At 51.1% G+C, this 13159-nt stretch overlaps 2 protein-coding genes across 3 annotated transcripts in view; one reads left to right on the plus strand and one right to left on the minus strand.

The window, feature by feature from the left end:
• Positions 1-13159, minus strand: part of MARCO (macrophage receptor with collagenous structure) — a 923899-nt gene that overhangs the window by 32994 nt on the left and 877746 nt on the right. The window lies entirely within an intron of this gene.
• LOC126653035 (translation initiation factor IF-2-like) lies at positions 7549-11253 on the plus strand. Of its 2 annotated transcripts, none has more exons than XM_050340488.1 (2): positions 7549-8219; positions 9814-11253. In XM_050340488.1, the coding sequence occupies exon 2, from the start codon at positions 9846-9848 to the stop codon at positions 10410-10412; it is 567 nt and encodes a 188-aa protein (XP_050196445.1). In that variant the 5' UTR covers positions 7549-8219; positions 9814-9845; the 3' UTR covers positions 10413-11253. The 2 variants fall into 2 exon arrangements, with proteins under 2 accessions (XP_050196445.1, XP_050196446.1); XM_050340489.1 differs by having other exon boundaries at positions 7549-8195.

The raw sequence follows: 13159 nt of genomic DNA on the forward strand, positions 1-13159 counted from the left end.
TTGGCACATCTTTAATATATCACTTACACAGCCCTCAATCAACCTAAATGATTCATCTAGCAACGTCTCTTAGGCAAGGCTTTACGTGATTGAATGGTTTATCCTCACTGAAAAAGCACACACCATTCAGTCCCACGTATCAGCTATAAAAGTTATTAATAACTAGGAATTATTTAGATAAGAGTCATGAGGTCGGCTTTAGCCTGGGTGATGGCAGCTGGCCCACTTCAAGCTCCATCAGTAAAAATGAGCCAGAATTTGCCCCTGTGGGAAGAGATCAGAGGCTTGGAGGCTCAACACCAACCCATGCATCATATTTTATGTTGTGTTTTACAGTTTATCAGCCTTTGGATTAAGATTTATTAGTGTTGCCTTGCTGTTTAGTGGTCATAACTCATGACAGGCTTGTTGCTGAGCATTGCCTGTGACAGAGGGGCTGGTTCTTGCTGTGGACACTGCACCAAACTACAAACCCACATGAGAAAACCACCTCAAGCAGCAGTGCAGAGACACCAGGTCTCTGTCAGGCTGGTTGTCCTGTCTACATGGTGTCTCACGTCTGTAAGAGGCCAGGAGACATTACTATAGCCAGTAATGGCTATTGGATCTGATCACAGCCGTGGGTCAAGAGATCTGTCTCCTGGGCTCTCATGGATGTGAGAGGCCATTATGGGCTTGGCCACCTCTGGGATGGAGACGCCAGTGATTAGCTCGAGGACGGACAGCAGGGCACCTGGGAAGTAATTTTTCATCTGTGATGTCTTCTCTCCTCCAGGGCTGGATGAATTACATAAGGTTCCTTGGACACCAGGCAGGCCAAATTGGGTTAGAACGCCATGTGATCTCAGCTACAGTTCCCAGCCCAGTGTCCTGATACTGTGCACAGACATGGTAACTTGGCTTCTTTCCTGCTTGAAAACATTTTTTTGGATGTTCTGAGACTTTCTCAACATTGTGAACCCCCACCATAGGGTGTTACATGGCTTTAGATAAGAAATCTCCATAAAACTGTAAGCAATGTGTCTTCTGTAGTAAATCTTTCCTCTTAGTCAAGAGTGAAGCAGTCACATTATGTTTCCTTATATTACAGCCCACCTGTTGCAAGGAAAGTGCCAAGAAAATTATACACCAGTGGGAAAGTATAGATTGCATAGATGGCTTGGACCCAGAAAGAGTCAGTGTGGCTGTGGGATACACATTTAAAATCACCCCTGATCTGTGAAGCTTTCTTTGTGCAATCGGAAGGGAATCCCCGGCTGGATGGAGACAAGCAATCTGCTGGCTCAGACACCGTAGCTGTAGCTGCTGTCTCCCCACCAAAAGGAAGGAGGATTAACTGTGTGTTGGGCAGACAGATCCTGCATAGCATGGCACCGTGGAAATCCTTGGGGTGCCTGAGGCATGAGGAACAGCCTTCACTTCCCTGCCTGAACCTGGCTGCTCCCTCCTGTGCTCTGTGGCCATGAGTGAGGAATTGGCTGGCAGCACTGCGTGTGCTCAGGGCTGCCCATGCCTGCTGGTACAAGCCACACTGGGAGACAAAATGATGGGCTTGCTGTCTAAAAAGAGGTTTACCAGAAAAGATCTGTTGGCACCGGGTGGTTTAAATGACCTTTCCTTATCTCCTTAATAATTACTGCTAATTCATTACTTTTGAAATTATTTTAAAAGCCCAGTAGTGCCTTTTTCACTGCAGTCTGGGAGGACTGTGCATTTGTACCACTGCCTGTGCAGTCAGCATGGGGATGGATGGGACCTACATAGTCATGGGATCCAATTCTCACTATTTGCTTCCTACAACCCACTTTCTGAAAAGGATCATCTTTCACAACCTCTTGGGGTTCATCCCTCCCACTTAAGCTGAGAAACAGCTCCTGGAAGTTTCTGCTGAAAGGGCTGGAGAGGGCCCTCCTGTCTGCAGCACACAAGGACTCATGCCATACCCCAGCTTCTGCCAGGCGCCAACACTGCCTTTCCCCTGCTTCTCACAAAAGCGCTTTTGCTTCTTATTTCTCTGTCTTTGTACTGTCATGAAAGTAAATAATGACAAAAACTAAACCAAACAACCAAACAACACTGGGCTGCATTAGCTGCTGAGGTGCCAGTGCTAGGTGTTGTGCAGGGAGAGAACATAGATGTCCTGTGGTGGCACCAGTCTGGTAGGGCTTTCACTCCAGTGGCACCTCTGCAGAGATCTCTCCTGCAACACTGATGCTTAACACCCATACTCTAGCCTGAGCTGTATGTGAGAGTCCCACGAGGCCGAAAATACACACTGAGGGGTAAAAGAAATTAACCTCACCCAGGGTGCAAACAGCAAGCAGCCTGGGAAGAGACTTGTCCATCCAACCCTGCGGGAAGAGCAGCGTGCTGGGATGTGGAGCAGCTCAGCTGTGATAGCTGGCAAGAGCCACAAGATGTCTCTGGAAACCAGCATTTAGACAAAAAAAGGCATTAATAACCCCAGGAAAGGGGCCGGACTGTTTCCATCTGCAGTGAGTGCACAGCCCTGGGATGTGCACTCTGCTGAGTCTGTGGTTGGAGCACTAGTGCTGGGACAGCCCCACTTGCTGAAGGCCCCTCTCCACAGCGATTTCCTGCAGGTGAGAATTCAGCCTGGTCACACGCATGACGATCCCTCAGTGCACAGATGGGAACTGTGGATCGCTCAGTCATTGTTGGATTAAAAAGCTGTATTGACTTATGAAGTAGTGGGGCAAACAGCAAAGAGTACACATTGAAGACCAAATTAAAGAATTATCACAGCGCAGCAGAAAACAGCAAAAACGGGAGCAGTCCTCTGTGGGAGCTCTTCTGCTAAATGTTCCCTGCACACCAGAGCAGTGGCTACATGGCTTTGGAACCCTCACAGCAGAGCCTGCAGCTGATGGGATCTCAGCACTGGCTGCCTCAGCCTGGAGCAACGATTGATAATCCCTTTCTCTCTTAGGGTGCTGCTTCTGCTGCAGGTCCCTCCTGAGATAGCTAAAGGAGATATTTTCAGCTTCTGAGATGTTCCCTGTAGGCAGCACAGGCCTGAGTTTATAACCTCCACCACTTGCCAGCTCCTGTGGTCTTTCACTACCTGCACCGTCACTCCCAGGGATTGATGAGTACAGAAAAAATCCTGCTGTGGCACACCCACAGACAGAGATTATGGGAATGAACTCTCTGGCCCTGACACAGGGAAAAATCCTGTTGAACGTGACTCAGAGCTCAGCTGAATGTCTGCAAGTTCTGATCCTGCATCCATGTCAGTCACTTGAGGAACTCCTCTCCCTTTCACCAGTTCCTTTTGGGCTGCCTATTAAACAGCTAGAGAATTGCAGGGTGGAAAAGGCCCATATAAGTGCAAAGTTGTTATTAAGAAATAGGCAAAGCACAGTAACTAGTGACTCACAAAGTTTAATGTGAGAAAACAAAGCTATCCTTCAATGGACCACATAGAGAGACAGCAATTATTGTAAACTGGAAAACCTCTTTAACATCCAACTGAAAATGTGTGGCAAATAAAATCCAGTGCCCACCAGCCTCAGTGATTCCAAGTATCATTTGTTTTAGGATTTGTTTTCCTCTTACAAATCATAAGACAGTCATTTAAATTAATAATAAGCGAGTTATGGGGATAATGGGATTTTTAATGAGCTGTTTCTGGTTGGGGGTTGCCTTTACAGAAATTCATCTGCTGCATTGCAAATGCCAGTGCTTAGCACCAAGGGATGTGGTGAAAAGTCCATTAGTCTAAATCTGCTTGGACAGAAGGGCCAAACTTTGTTCTTGCAGTGTGTTTAGGAAAACTCCCTCAGGACTGAGCTATCATTACGTGATTTTACTCGAGGCACATACATTTGGATGGAGCAGGATGAGAGGAAAAAAAGATGTAATCAAGATCTCTGGCATGATTGGAGGAAAAAGGAAAAAATTAAAGATGATGTTGGTAAAGTCTTTGCCTTCATTACACAGACTGGGTGCTTAGAGTTGTTCTTACTAATACAATTGTGTAGTATTCAGACAATTTGGAACCGTTATTGTGGAAGATCATTAAGATTTAGTGGAACATTTCTTGATGATCTTTAGCTTGACCTCTACATCCTGAATTGCCTGAGATGACTGCTTTTTTTGGTCAGAAAGTACCAATTTCCCTCCAAAACATGCTGTAACTCAGAAACAGAAGACCCATTCCTGAATTGCTACCCATCCAAAAAAATGCTTGCCCCAAAGGACCAAAATCCCACAGCACATTTAATTTCCTGCATGAAAAAAAAAGCTGTGGTCCTCCATTTGGGATCTGTGTCTCTCATGATGTCTGGGCTGAGGCCTCAGGCGACTGAAGGATGTGAATCCAGCAAGAAGAACCCACCCCAAGCCGCAACCACCCTTCCCACAGCCACGGCTTTGTGCAAAATGACAGAGAGGGCAAAACAGTGAATGCGAAATCTCCTGAGTGAAAAGGAATTAGTAAAACCCCATATTCATGAAATATTGAGAGCTAATTATATGTGCATCGGAAACCTCTGGGGGAAGGGAGATGGAGGCCTTTCATTAGACGGTAACTGGAACTTTTTCATCATTTGTCTAGCTCAGGAATGTAAGGCTGCTGTCTGGAGAGGGATGTGGGATTTGGCTGCAGGGCTGGGTGTGCAGGTGAAGTGCCATGCTAGCGAGTAATTCTATTGTACTCTGGCATGTCTTGGAAAAGGGTCTCAGCTGTAGCAAGTCGGTTGGGCTGGGTGCTCCAACAAGCTCTTGGTGCTCCCACAAGACCTCTTCACTTGTGCACGGGGAGGAATCGTTTTTCCCAAATAACATTTTCATCTTCCTGCCACAATGCCCCCAACTGGGTCTGAAGTCACATCCCTCACTTCAAACCTCGTCCCAGTTTCTCCAGGACGGTGCAGACCCCAGTGTCTGCCAGACTGTCTCCAGAAAGTTCAGTTGCCCTGCTTTTGACTTGCTCTCTGCTTTTGCAACCGAAACGAATAGCTAGTTATTGTCACTGCAACACTGACCAAATTCAAGACCAAGATCAGAATCGGTGAAGACGGGGGGAAGTTTTTATGGTGGAGCCAGAGAAAGGCTCGCTAAGGCAATCCTGCCTGCTGCGTGGCCGGCAGCGCCCGGCAACCACGGGGCAAGGGACGCAAAGCAGGAAAGCGGGGGAAAAAGTAGCCTGCAGTGCGTGACTGAGGGTTTTCTCTCCCGAAGTTTTGCAGCAACTTTAGACGCAGGGATGCTGGGAAAACCCATCGCAGCTCTCTGCCTTCTGTCCCCGGCTCCCTGCTGCCAGACCCCTTGTCCTCCCCTTGGGATCTCCTGCCGATCTCGGCCGGGAGGGACGCGTGTCACTCCCCGCGCAGGGCAGCAGCTTCCCTGCCGGGGAGCGCCGGGACAAGCCGCCTGCCGGCAGCGGCTCCTCCGGGCCGTGCTCGGGGCCCGGCTCAGCCCGGCCGCCCCCCTTGGAGCTCCTGCACCCGCGGAGCCCACGCACCCGCGGAGCTCCCGCACCCGAGGAGCTGTTCGCGTTGCTCCCGCGGCGGCGACGGCGGCGCGCCCCGGCCCTCGGCACATAAATCAGCATTAAACCCATTCCCCACTCTGATCCCCGGTGCCACCATCTATTACTCCCCCAGTGCGTTTTCTATCACCTTTTGTTAGAATTACACAGCCGGAAACTTAATTTACCCCGAGCTTTAAAGACAAATACACCCCGGCAGGCCGGTGGCCCCTCGATATGCCTATTTACTCCCACGATCCGTAGATTATTATGAATCGTTGTGATTTTCAGGCTGCTGCTGGTTTAAGTACCTTCTCGGCTACTCTTTCCAGATGGAAAAAAAAATTTCACCCACCCTTCCCGAGCAAGGGCCAAAGTGCAGGAGACCATCTCACTTGCACTGGGTTTTATTTACTTTTCCTACTATTGTTATTATTATTTTTGAAATTTGGAGCGAGTGAGGTTTTCAATTGCTGAAATAATTGCCTGGGAGAAAGGTTGCTTAATCTGTTCATACATTATTGACTTGGGCTCCAATATTTGACTTTCTGCTTTTTATTGCAAGAAGATCACGTACGACAGTCTTTTGCATAACAATTTTTAAAGAGGACACATCCTTATATCAAAAGTGGACGTGACTAGAATTTTGCCGGCGTTTGTCCCTAAAATGACCCAATTCCGGTTACCGCCACTGGGCAGCAGTAACATTGCATCATTACTCCAGGCAATAGACTTATTTTGCTTTACTCTCTGCCCCTTTCCCTGTCCCCCACCCCCAAGCGAACACGTACTTTTAAAGCTGATTATTTTGTCTTGCTGCGTTTTAGCCCTGCACACACTGTTTTCTCTCCCTGGGAACGGATGAGCAGAGAGCAGCAAGCCCGGTTCGTAGGAGAAACATGGATAATTAGAGCCGAAAGTTCCCAGGCAAGGCAGAAATAGTGCCTTCAACGAAATTTTGCTGTGAGACGCCGCAGAGAGAGACCAGCGCCGGTGTCAGCGCCTCCGGCCACCTCCCCGAGCATCACTTTCCCCGATGAGGATCAAAAGAGCCCCCCTCTCCCCTGCTTTTTCCAATCGAAATCGTGCTGCTCCCAGCCACACTGGTCAAGTTAGTTCCGGAACAAAGGAGGACAAAAACACAAAGGATTTCGCTTCCCCCCTAACCCCCCCCTTTCTCCCCTTCTCAGCTTCCCCAGTGCCTGCAACCCGGCCCGCTGCAGGTCGGAACCCCCCAGCCGGTATCGCCTCCCGGGTCCGAGGCCCGTCTCACAGTCACGGCCCGGCCGTAGGGGTGTGAAGTGACACAAGTGCGGGACGGAAATGTTGTGGTGAGGGGCATGGGCCTCGGGTCCTCTCCAAAGCACTGGCAGGGAGAAAACCCTGAGCTGCCTGCGGACAGGAAGGGGAAAATCGGTGACACTCATGTCCCCCGACACCGGTGCTGTCGTTCAGACCTCGGGGTAAAATACCAAAAGATCGTAGGTGGAGAGCCCCTGCCGCCACTGCAGACAGGCGCCTGGGACGGGGTGTGCACCTGAGAGCCGAGGAGATGACCCTGGGAAGGAGCATCCCTCTGCGCGAAGAGTTGGGCAAACTTCCCACCGCGACGGACCCCGCCGGCTCCCGGGCAGTGGGCGAGCGCGGGGTTGCCAAGAGAAGCCCCTCAGGGCGGCCCTCGGGCAGATGGGGAAGGCAGGGAGGACTAGTGGTGGAGGGGTACCGTGCCCATGTGCAGCCCGTGAGCTGACAGCTACACCCGTTTGCACACGCGTGTGTGCAAGCGAATGTTTCCCCCACACCCTCGCTGCACCCACGTTCAGCCGCACAAACGCACCCGCAAATCCTGACACGCAAATACACGCGCAGAGAGTGCGGTAGGGCTGCAAGCGTGGGCTGGGAGACACAGCGGGGCTGCGTGGAGCTGGACGCAGACAGCCCCTGCCCCTACACCCACGGCAGAGCAGCGGGTGTGCGGCGTGGGCGCCAGTCCCGCCTGTGCCCCTTTGTCAGCCAAATATCCAGAAGCCGGGGAAGTGAAAGGTTGCACTACCACGGAGAGCCCTGCACGCACTCGAGGTGGGAAAAGTCTCGGGGTGCCGTTCCCAACGCGGGGCCGCGGCACCCTGCCGGGACAGGGAGCCCCCCCGGGCAAGGATACCCCCTGCGCCTGCCAGAGCCCCGCGGAGCCGCCCCGGCCCTGCCGCCACCCGCGGGGTCGGACTGCAAAAGTTTTCCCGACTCTTCCCTGGGCTCCACGGCTCCCCGAGCTGAAAGGGAAGCAGGGTGAGACATAAGTGGGGAGAGTCGGAGGAAATTGAAAACATATTTTAAAATGTAAGCGGGTCGGAGCCAGCCCGAGCCGGTGTGCGGGTGATGAGGCGTATGGAGGGACCGGGACCGGCCCGGCGGAGCAGAGGCGTCTGCAGACCCCAGAGCTTCCACGGAACTTTCAGCCCCTATTGGTAACGTTTTTAGCGAGGGGACAGGAGTATCTGTCCCGAAATAGGGCAAAACAGTTCTCAAAAACCTTCACTGTAACTTAAACCAGATTGCCAGGGAGCAGCCGCGGCCAGAGGCAGCCGCCGGAGCTGCTCGCCGGGCGAGAGGATGCCGCTGCCCTCCTCGAATCTATTCCTCCCCCGACCAGCTAGCGAGAAACATCTCCGGGAGCTGGGACCTTTTAAGGCACCCGATCCAGGTGACTTGAGCTGCTCGCAGAGAGGTAGGGTGGGCTGCAGATGTGGGTGGGAGGCGGGAGGGGGCTTGGGAAGTAGATGAGAAGGGGTTTGCAGCCAGGCCACTGGAAAGGAGAGAGCTTCTTCTTTCTCTTTTTTCTTTTTCTTTTTCTTTTTCTTTTTCTTTTTCTTTTTCTTTTTCTTTTTCTTTTTCTTTTTCTTTTTCTTTTCTTTTCTTTTCTTTTCTTTTCTTTTCTTTTCTTTTCTTTTCTTTTCTTTTCTTTTCTTTTTTTTCCCCTTTTCCTCCCGCTTCTTCTTTTCCCTTTCCTTCTAATTTTTCTTTTCCTGTTTTCTATGCATCCTCTTTCCCTCCCCCTATCTTTCTGGGTTCTTGTCACTTTTCTTTTCTCCTTGGTTCTTTCTTTTCCTTTTTTAAAAAAATTGTTTTTTATTTACTCTTGCTTTTCTTTATTTATTTTCCTTTTTTTGGTAAGTTTTTTTGTTTGATTGTTTGTTTGGTTTTTTTTTCTTTTCTTGTTTAGTTTTGGGTTTTATTTTCATTTTTCTTTTCATCTTTAATTTTCCCTTTTCTTTTTTTTTTTTTTTCATTCTTCCTTCCTTCCTTTCGTCTCTTTCCTTTTTATTTTTTTTTTCTTGTAGGAAAAGAAACAAACTAATAATATCTCTAAGAAAGACAGTTTTGTCTCCTCTCCCTAGAAACTTCTGCGGGGTGTTTTCGCCTCCATCCCCCTTGGGAAGTGGGGACAGACAATGAAGTAAATAAAATTAAATCTTTCCTATAGTTCCCTGTGACTTGATAGCCGGGCTGCACTGCTGGGGTGGGGGTGGTCCTGGATGGTAATTGATTCATAACTCTGCACCAGGACACCAGGGCACAACATCCCTGGCGCCCCGGGAACTTCTCGGGGGAGCGGGGCGTCCGCGCTGCCCGCCCGAGCGGGGTGCGGGGTTGCCGCTCTGGCCGGTGGCGCCGGGGTCTCCCCGTAGCCCGGCCCTCCTCTCCATAAAAACCATCCCTTCCTCTCTCCCCGCTCCCCGCGCTGCTACCAGGAGAGATTTTGCATCCCAGAGATATAAACCTGTGCTCCGAAGAAAGTTTCGAGCGGGGTTGTTTCCAATACCTATTTACCAACGAATTACACCGCTATTATTGCTTTCAATGAAGACTGAATCCCCAAGCGATAATTGAATTAGTCTATTGAAGAGACTGTCAGGTACAATGACGTGGTATATCCCGCGCCTTTCCCAGGGTCTATAGGCTTTGGGGACCCGGAATGTATAGTCTGACCTTACAGCTCATAATAATAATGCTGCACTTGTAGCAGAAATCTATTCGTATTCACTTTTAACAAAACCTCTGGTCAGCCAGTCCCTGTAGGAAGGATGAAATCTATTGTATTAGAACAACTCATTTATGTCCTTCAGCAAAGGCCCCAATGAGATCTGATCTAGACCTAGAAATAGGATTACCACAGCGTATATTAACCACGTTTCTATACTTCCTCCTTCCTATAAGGGCGCCGAGAAAAAAATAAATATAATGGCTTTTCAATCTAATTTTAACTTTGTTTTTATTTTCAATTTTAAAACTTCCTTCCTTTGATGGCCTCCCTCAAAAAGAAGAAAATTAGAAGAAAAAAAAAAAAAAGTAAATGCAACGAAATCGGAGAAATTATTTCGCCCAGTTTCCAAAGAGGATGCGGGCACCGCGGGCTGGCGTCGTGCGGCGGGAGCGATGCGAGCGCCCTCCGCACAGCCCGACGGCGGGCACCGGGGGTCCCAGTCCGGCTCCCCGGCTCCGCCACTCCTCGGCCACTCTCCGCCTCCCGGACTGGATTTTCTCCCGCCCCATGCCGGGATGGCTGACCCAAGCTCCAGCGCCGAGAGCCGGTGGGGACACCAACCTGCCAGAGACTCAGACGGCACCGCGGCACTTCCGAGGGGCAGCAGAGGCGCAGCACGGCCCCGGCCCTGCAGCACTTTCGGGGGAGCCCCCGGTGCCCCGGCCCCGCTGGACGCGCCGGCGGCTCCTCGGGACCGGCCCCGCCTGCTACGGCAGCGGGCAAGGGGTGCCGGGAGGCCGGGCCCCCCGACGGGGACCCCGAAACCCAACGGCACCCACAAGTTACAGAGGGAACTTTTTCTATGAAGCGGGTTTTTTTTTAAGGCTTCCGTCCATAAGCCGTCCGTGTGCAGACATATTACCCCGATTACTGTAACTACCTGCGAGCCGGGGAGTAATATTTATCTATTTAGATAGGAAGGGTCGCGGTGGAAAAAAATATCCAGCCTGGAAATATACATCGTCTTTTCCTTTAACCCCTCCTCATTCATCCAGCCGATCCCCCACCCCCTCCATACACAAACCTACTCAATTTATAGAGAAGCCTTTACAATCCAGAACAGTTTCTGGAAGAAGGGAGGACTCCAGATGAAATAATCCCCCTCCCTACACACACACGTACACACAGACACACACGCACATACACACACTTCCCCCCGCGCGTGCTCAGGAAGGCAAATTAAATAGTTAAAGGCTTCGATTTCTCTCTCTCTCCCTTTTGTTACCCAATTTTGGAACATTTAAGGATGGGTGTGTGTATTGTATTCAATAATAAAAGCTATAGGGCCGCCAGGACATTTATCATCCTATTACTGTAACAAATCCGGGCTCCCAATACATGAAAGGTAAAATGAATTACCGACGTTAAGCCGTCAATAAAGTCATTTCTGTAAATGGTGTCTCCGAAGGACTGCAGCATTATTCAACTAGCTTTATCAGCAGCTGGGAAATTACGTGAAGAAGCTCGCAGCGTGTAATATGGCCCTGCTTACTTTGATTAAGCGTCTTGCCAGGGAATAGTGACAGTGCTTTTGACCAGGTTTTATTCGCCGTCCTGTGATGAACGCCAAGCTGATCAGGCGGAATGAAGAGTAATTAAAACCTATAAATTATCTTTTGCAGCCCTTCTCAAGGCGTCTCTTGCAGGAGAGATAAGGCAGCGAGCCCCCATTTACAGCTCTGAAAGGGACCGCGGCTCACAAAGGCTACGTGGCTAAATGGGATATTGATAGTGTCCTAATTAGAATTTAATTAAGTACCCACGCTCGCTTTTGGGATAAAGATTTCAATTTTGCTAACTTAAATATAAATAAACCCAATTTCGGTGCGAGTAAATGATATGATATTGTGAATGCGGGGGGGGGGGTTGGGGGGGGGTGGATTTAACATTCATTTAATTGCGGATGAAGCTCTTGATTCCAGGGCTGATTTTGTTCTGCCAGCTATTATTTTAGGGGATTATTGTGTGGCTGGAGGTAACAATTCGGTAATGTTTCCCCGGTACAGAAAATTACCGAACGTGCTTCGGAGGTGCGGGCACACGCACGCCTCCCGGGCACCCGGGGAGCAGCTGACGGACACCCAGAGGTGTCTCCTTCGATTCCCGGTGCCGGTCGCCTTCTGGAAGCGTAGCCACGGGCCGGGCCGCTTCCCCGGCGCTCCTCCCGGGTTGGGAAGCCCATCCAGCCGGGGCGGTGCGGCAGGGCGAGATGGGGGAGCCTCGCTGCTGCCGTCACCGCAGCTCAGCTCGCAAGGCACCGCCGTCATATAGACACACACAGACAGAGCTATAGGTGTATTTTGAGCCCCCACCCGTGCACATATAGGATATATAGGCGGCGGCACGTGACGCGGCCCGGCCCCACGGAGAGGCGCGGAGAGGTGCGCGGGGCCCCTCGGCCTCCCCGGACCCACCGCCACCCTGCCGCCGTTTTGGAGGGGAAAATGGGGGGCTTCGGTCACGTCAGAAACGGAAAACGCCCTGAATTGCCCTTCCCGCATGCCCGGGAAACAGCCGCGGGCAGGAGCGCGGCTCCAGCCGGAGCAGGTGCCTGCGGCCGGCCGGGAAGCGCCGCGGCTCCGGGCACCCAGCCCGCCCGGACCTTCTCCGGTGTGTAAACTGGGAGGTATCGGGGGGACCCCCATCCCTAGTGCCGCTTCGTGTGAGCACCAACATTGCCCTTCCCCGCAGCGACTCGGTCCTTGGCGGCCGGGAGCGCCCGGGGCCGAGGGGACCAGCTGCGGCAGAGCCGCCCTCCCTGCGGAGCTTGTTCTGCGGCCCCAGCAGCCCAACAAAACCAAAACCGGGACCAGGGTATTTTTTAGTTTTTTTTTTTTTTTTTCCTCTAAATTAATTTTTAGATAGCAGCATCGATCCTGAAAAAAAAAGCCTTTTTCTTCACAGCCTTTAAAATATTTACATTTCCCTTCTGCCTCAACACACATCCTGAGGTGGTTGCTCCTTGCCGGGCAGAAAAAACTAAAATAAAACCAAAGAAGAATACTAAGGAGAAAAAAAAAAAAAAAAGCCAACAAACCGAGTCCAAACAAACAAACATCAAAAAAGAGACCAGGAAACATGATACGAGTTCAGCTGTGAGCTGGCCCTGATCTGCTTCATATTCCGAAAAAACCCGCAACATCCCAAACCCAGTGAAGAGGGGTTTACTGAATGAGAGAGAAACTAGTGAGACGCAGCAGCAGTAAGCCCAGCTCGCCCCGGCAGTGCCTCTCGCTTTTATTGCTATTTATTGTCATTGTCATTTTTTACTCCTCAAAAACAAAAATTTTGGATTCTCGGCGAGCCTCCGCCCGGCTTGCCGTCTCCCTACGCTGCGGGAGAACAGAAAACAAAAAGAGGGGGAAAAAGCTCACATATTGGGGGGGTGTGTGTGCTTATTATCGCTGGGGCTACAGGAAAGCGGCCGATGATGACCAAAAATCCACACACCACGCGTGGGGGAGGGGAGGGGTACGGCGCCACTGGAATTTGTTTACGGGGCTGGTAGGGGGTCGGGGTGGTGGTGAGGGGGGGAGTGGGTCCACGCGCGTGGGCGCGGCGCGGTGCCCCCGCCCCGTCGGGGCTCTGCTGTTGCTGCTGCTGCTGCTGCCGCCGCCGCCGCC

This window comes from Myiozetetes cayanensis, unplaced genomic scaffold, assembly GCF_022539395.1.
Source record: "Myiozetetes cayanensis isolate MyiCay16 unplaced genomic scaffold, myiCay2020 scf9, whole genome shotgun sequence".
Taxonomy (NCBI): Eukaryota; Metazoa; Chordata; class Aves; order Passeriformes; family Tyrannidae; genus Myiozetetes; species Myiozetetes cayanensis.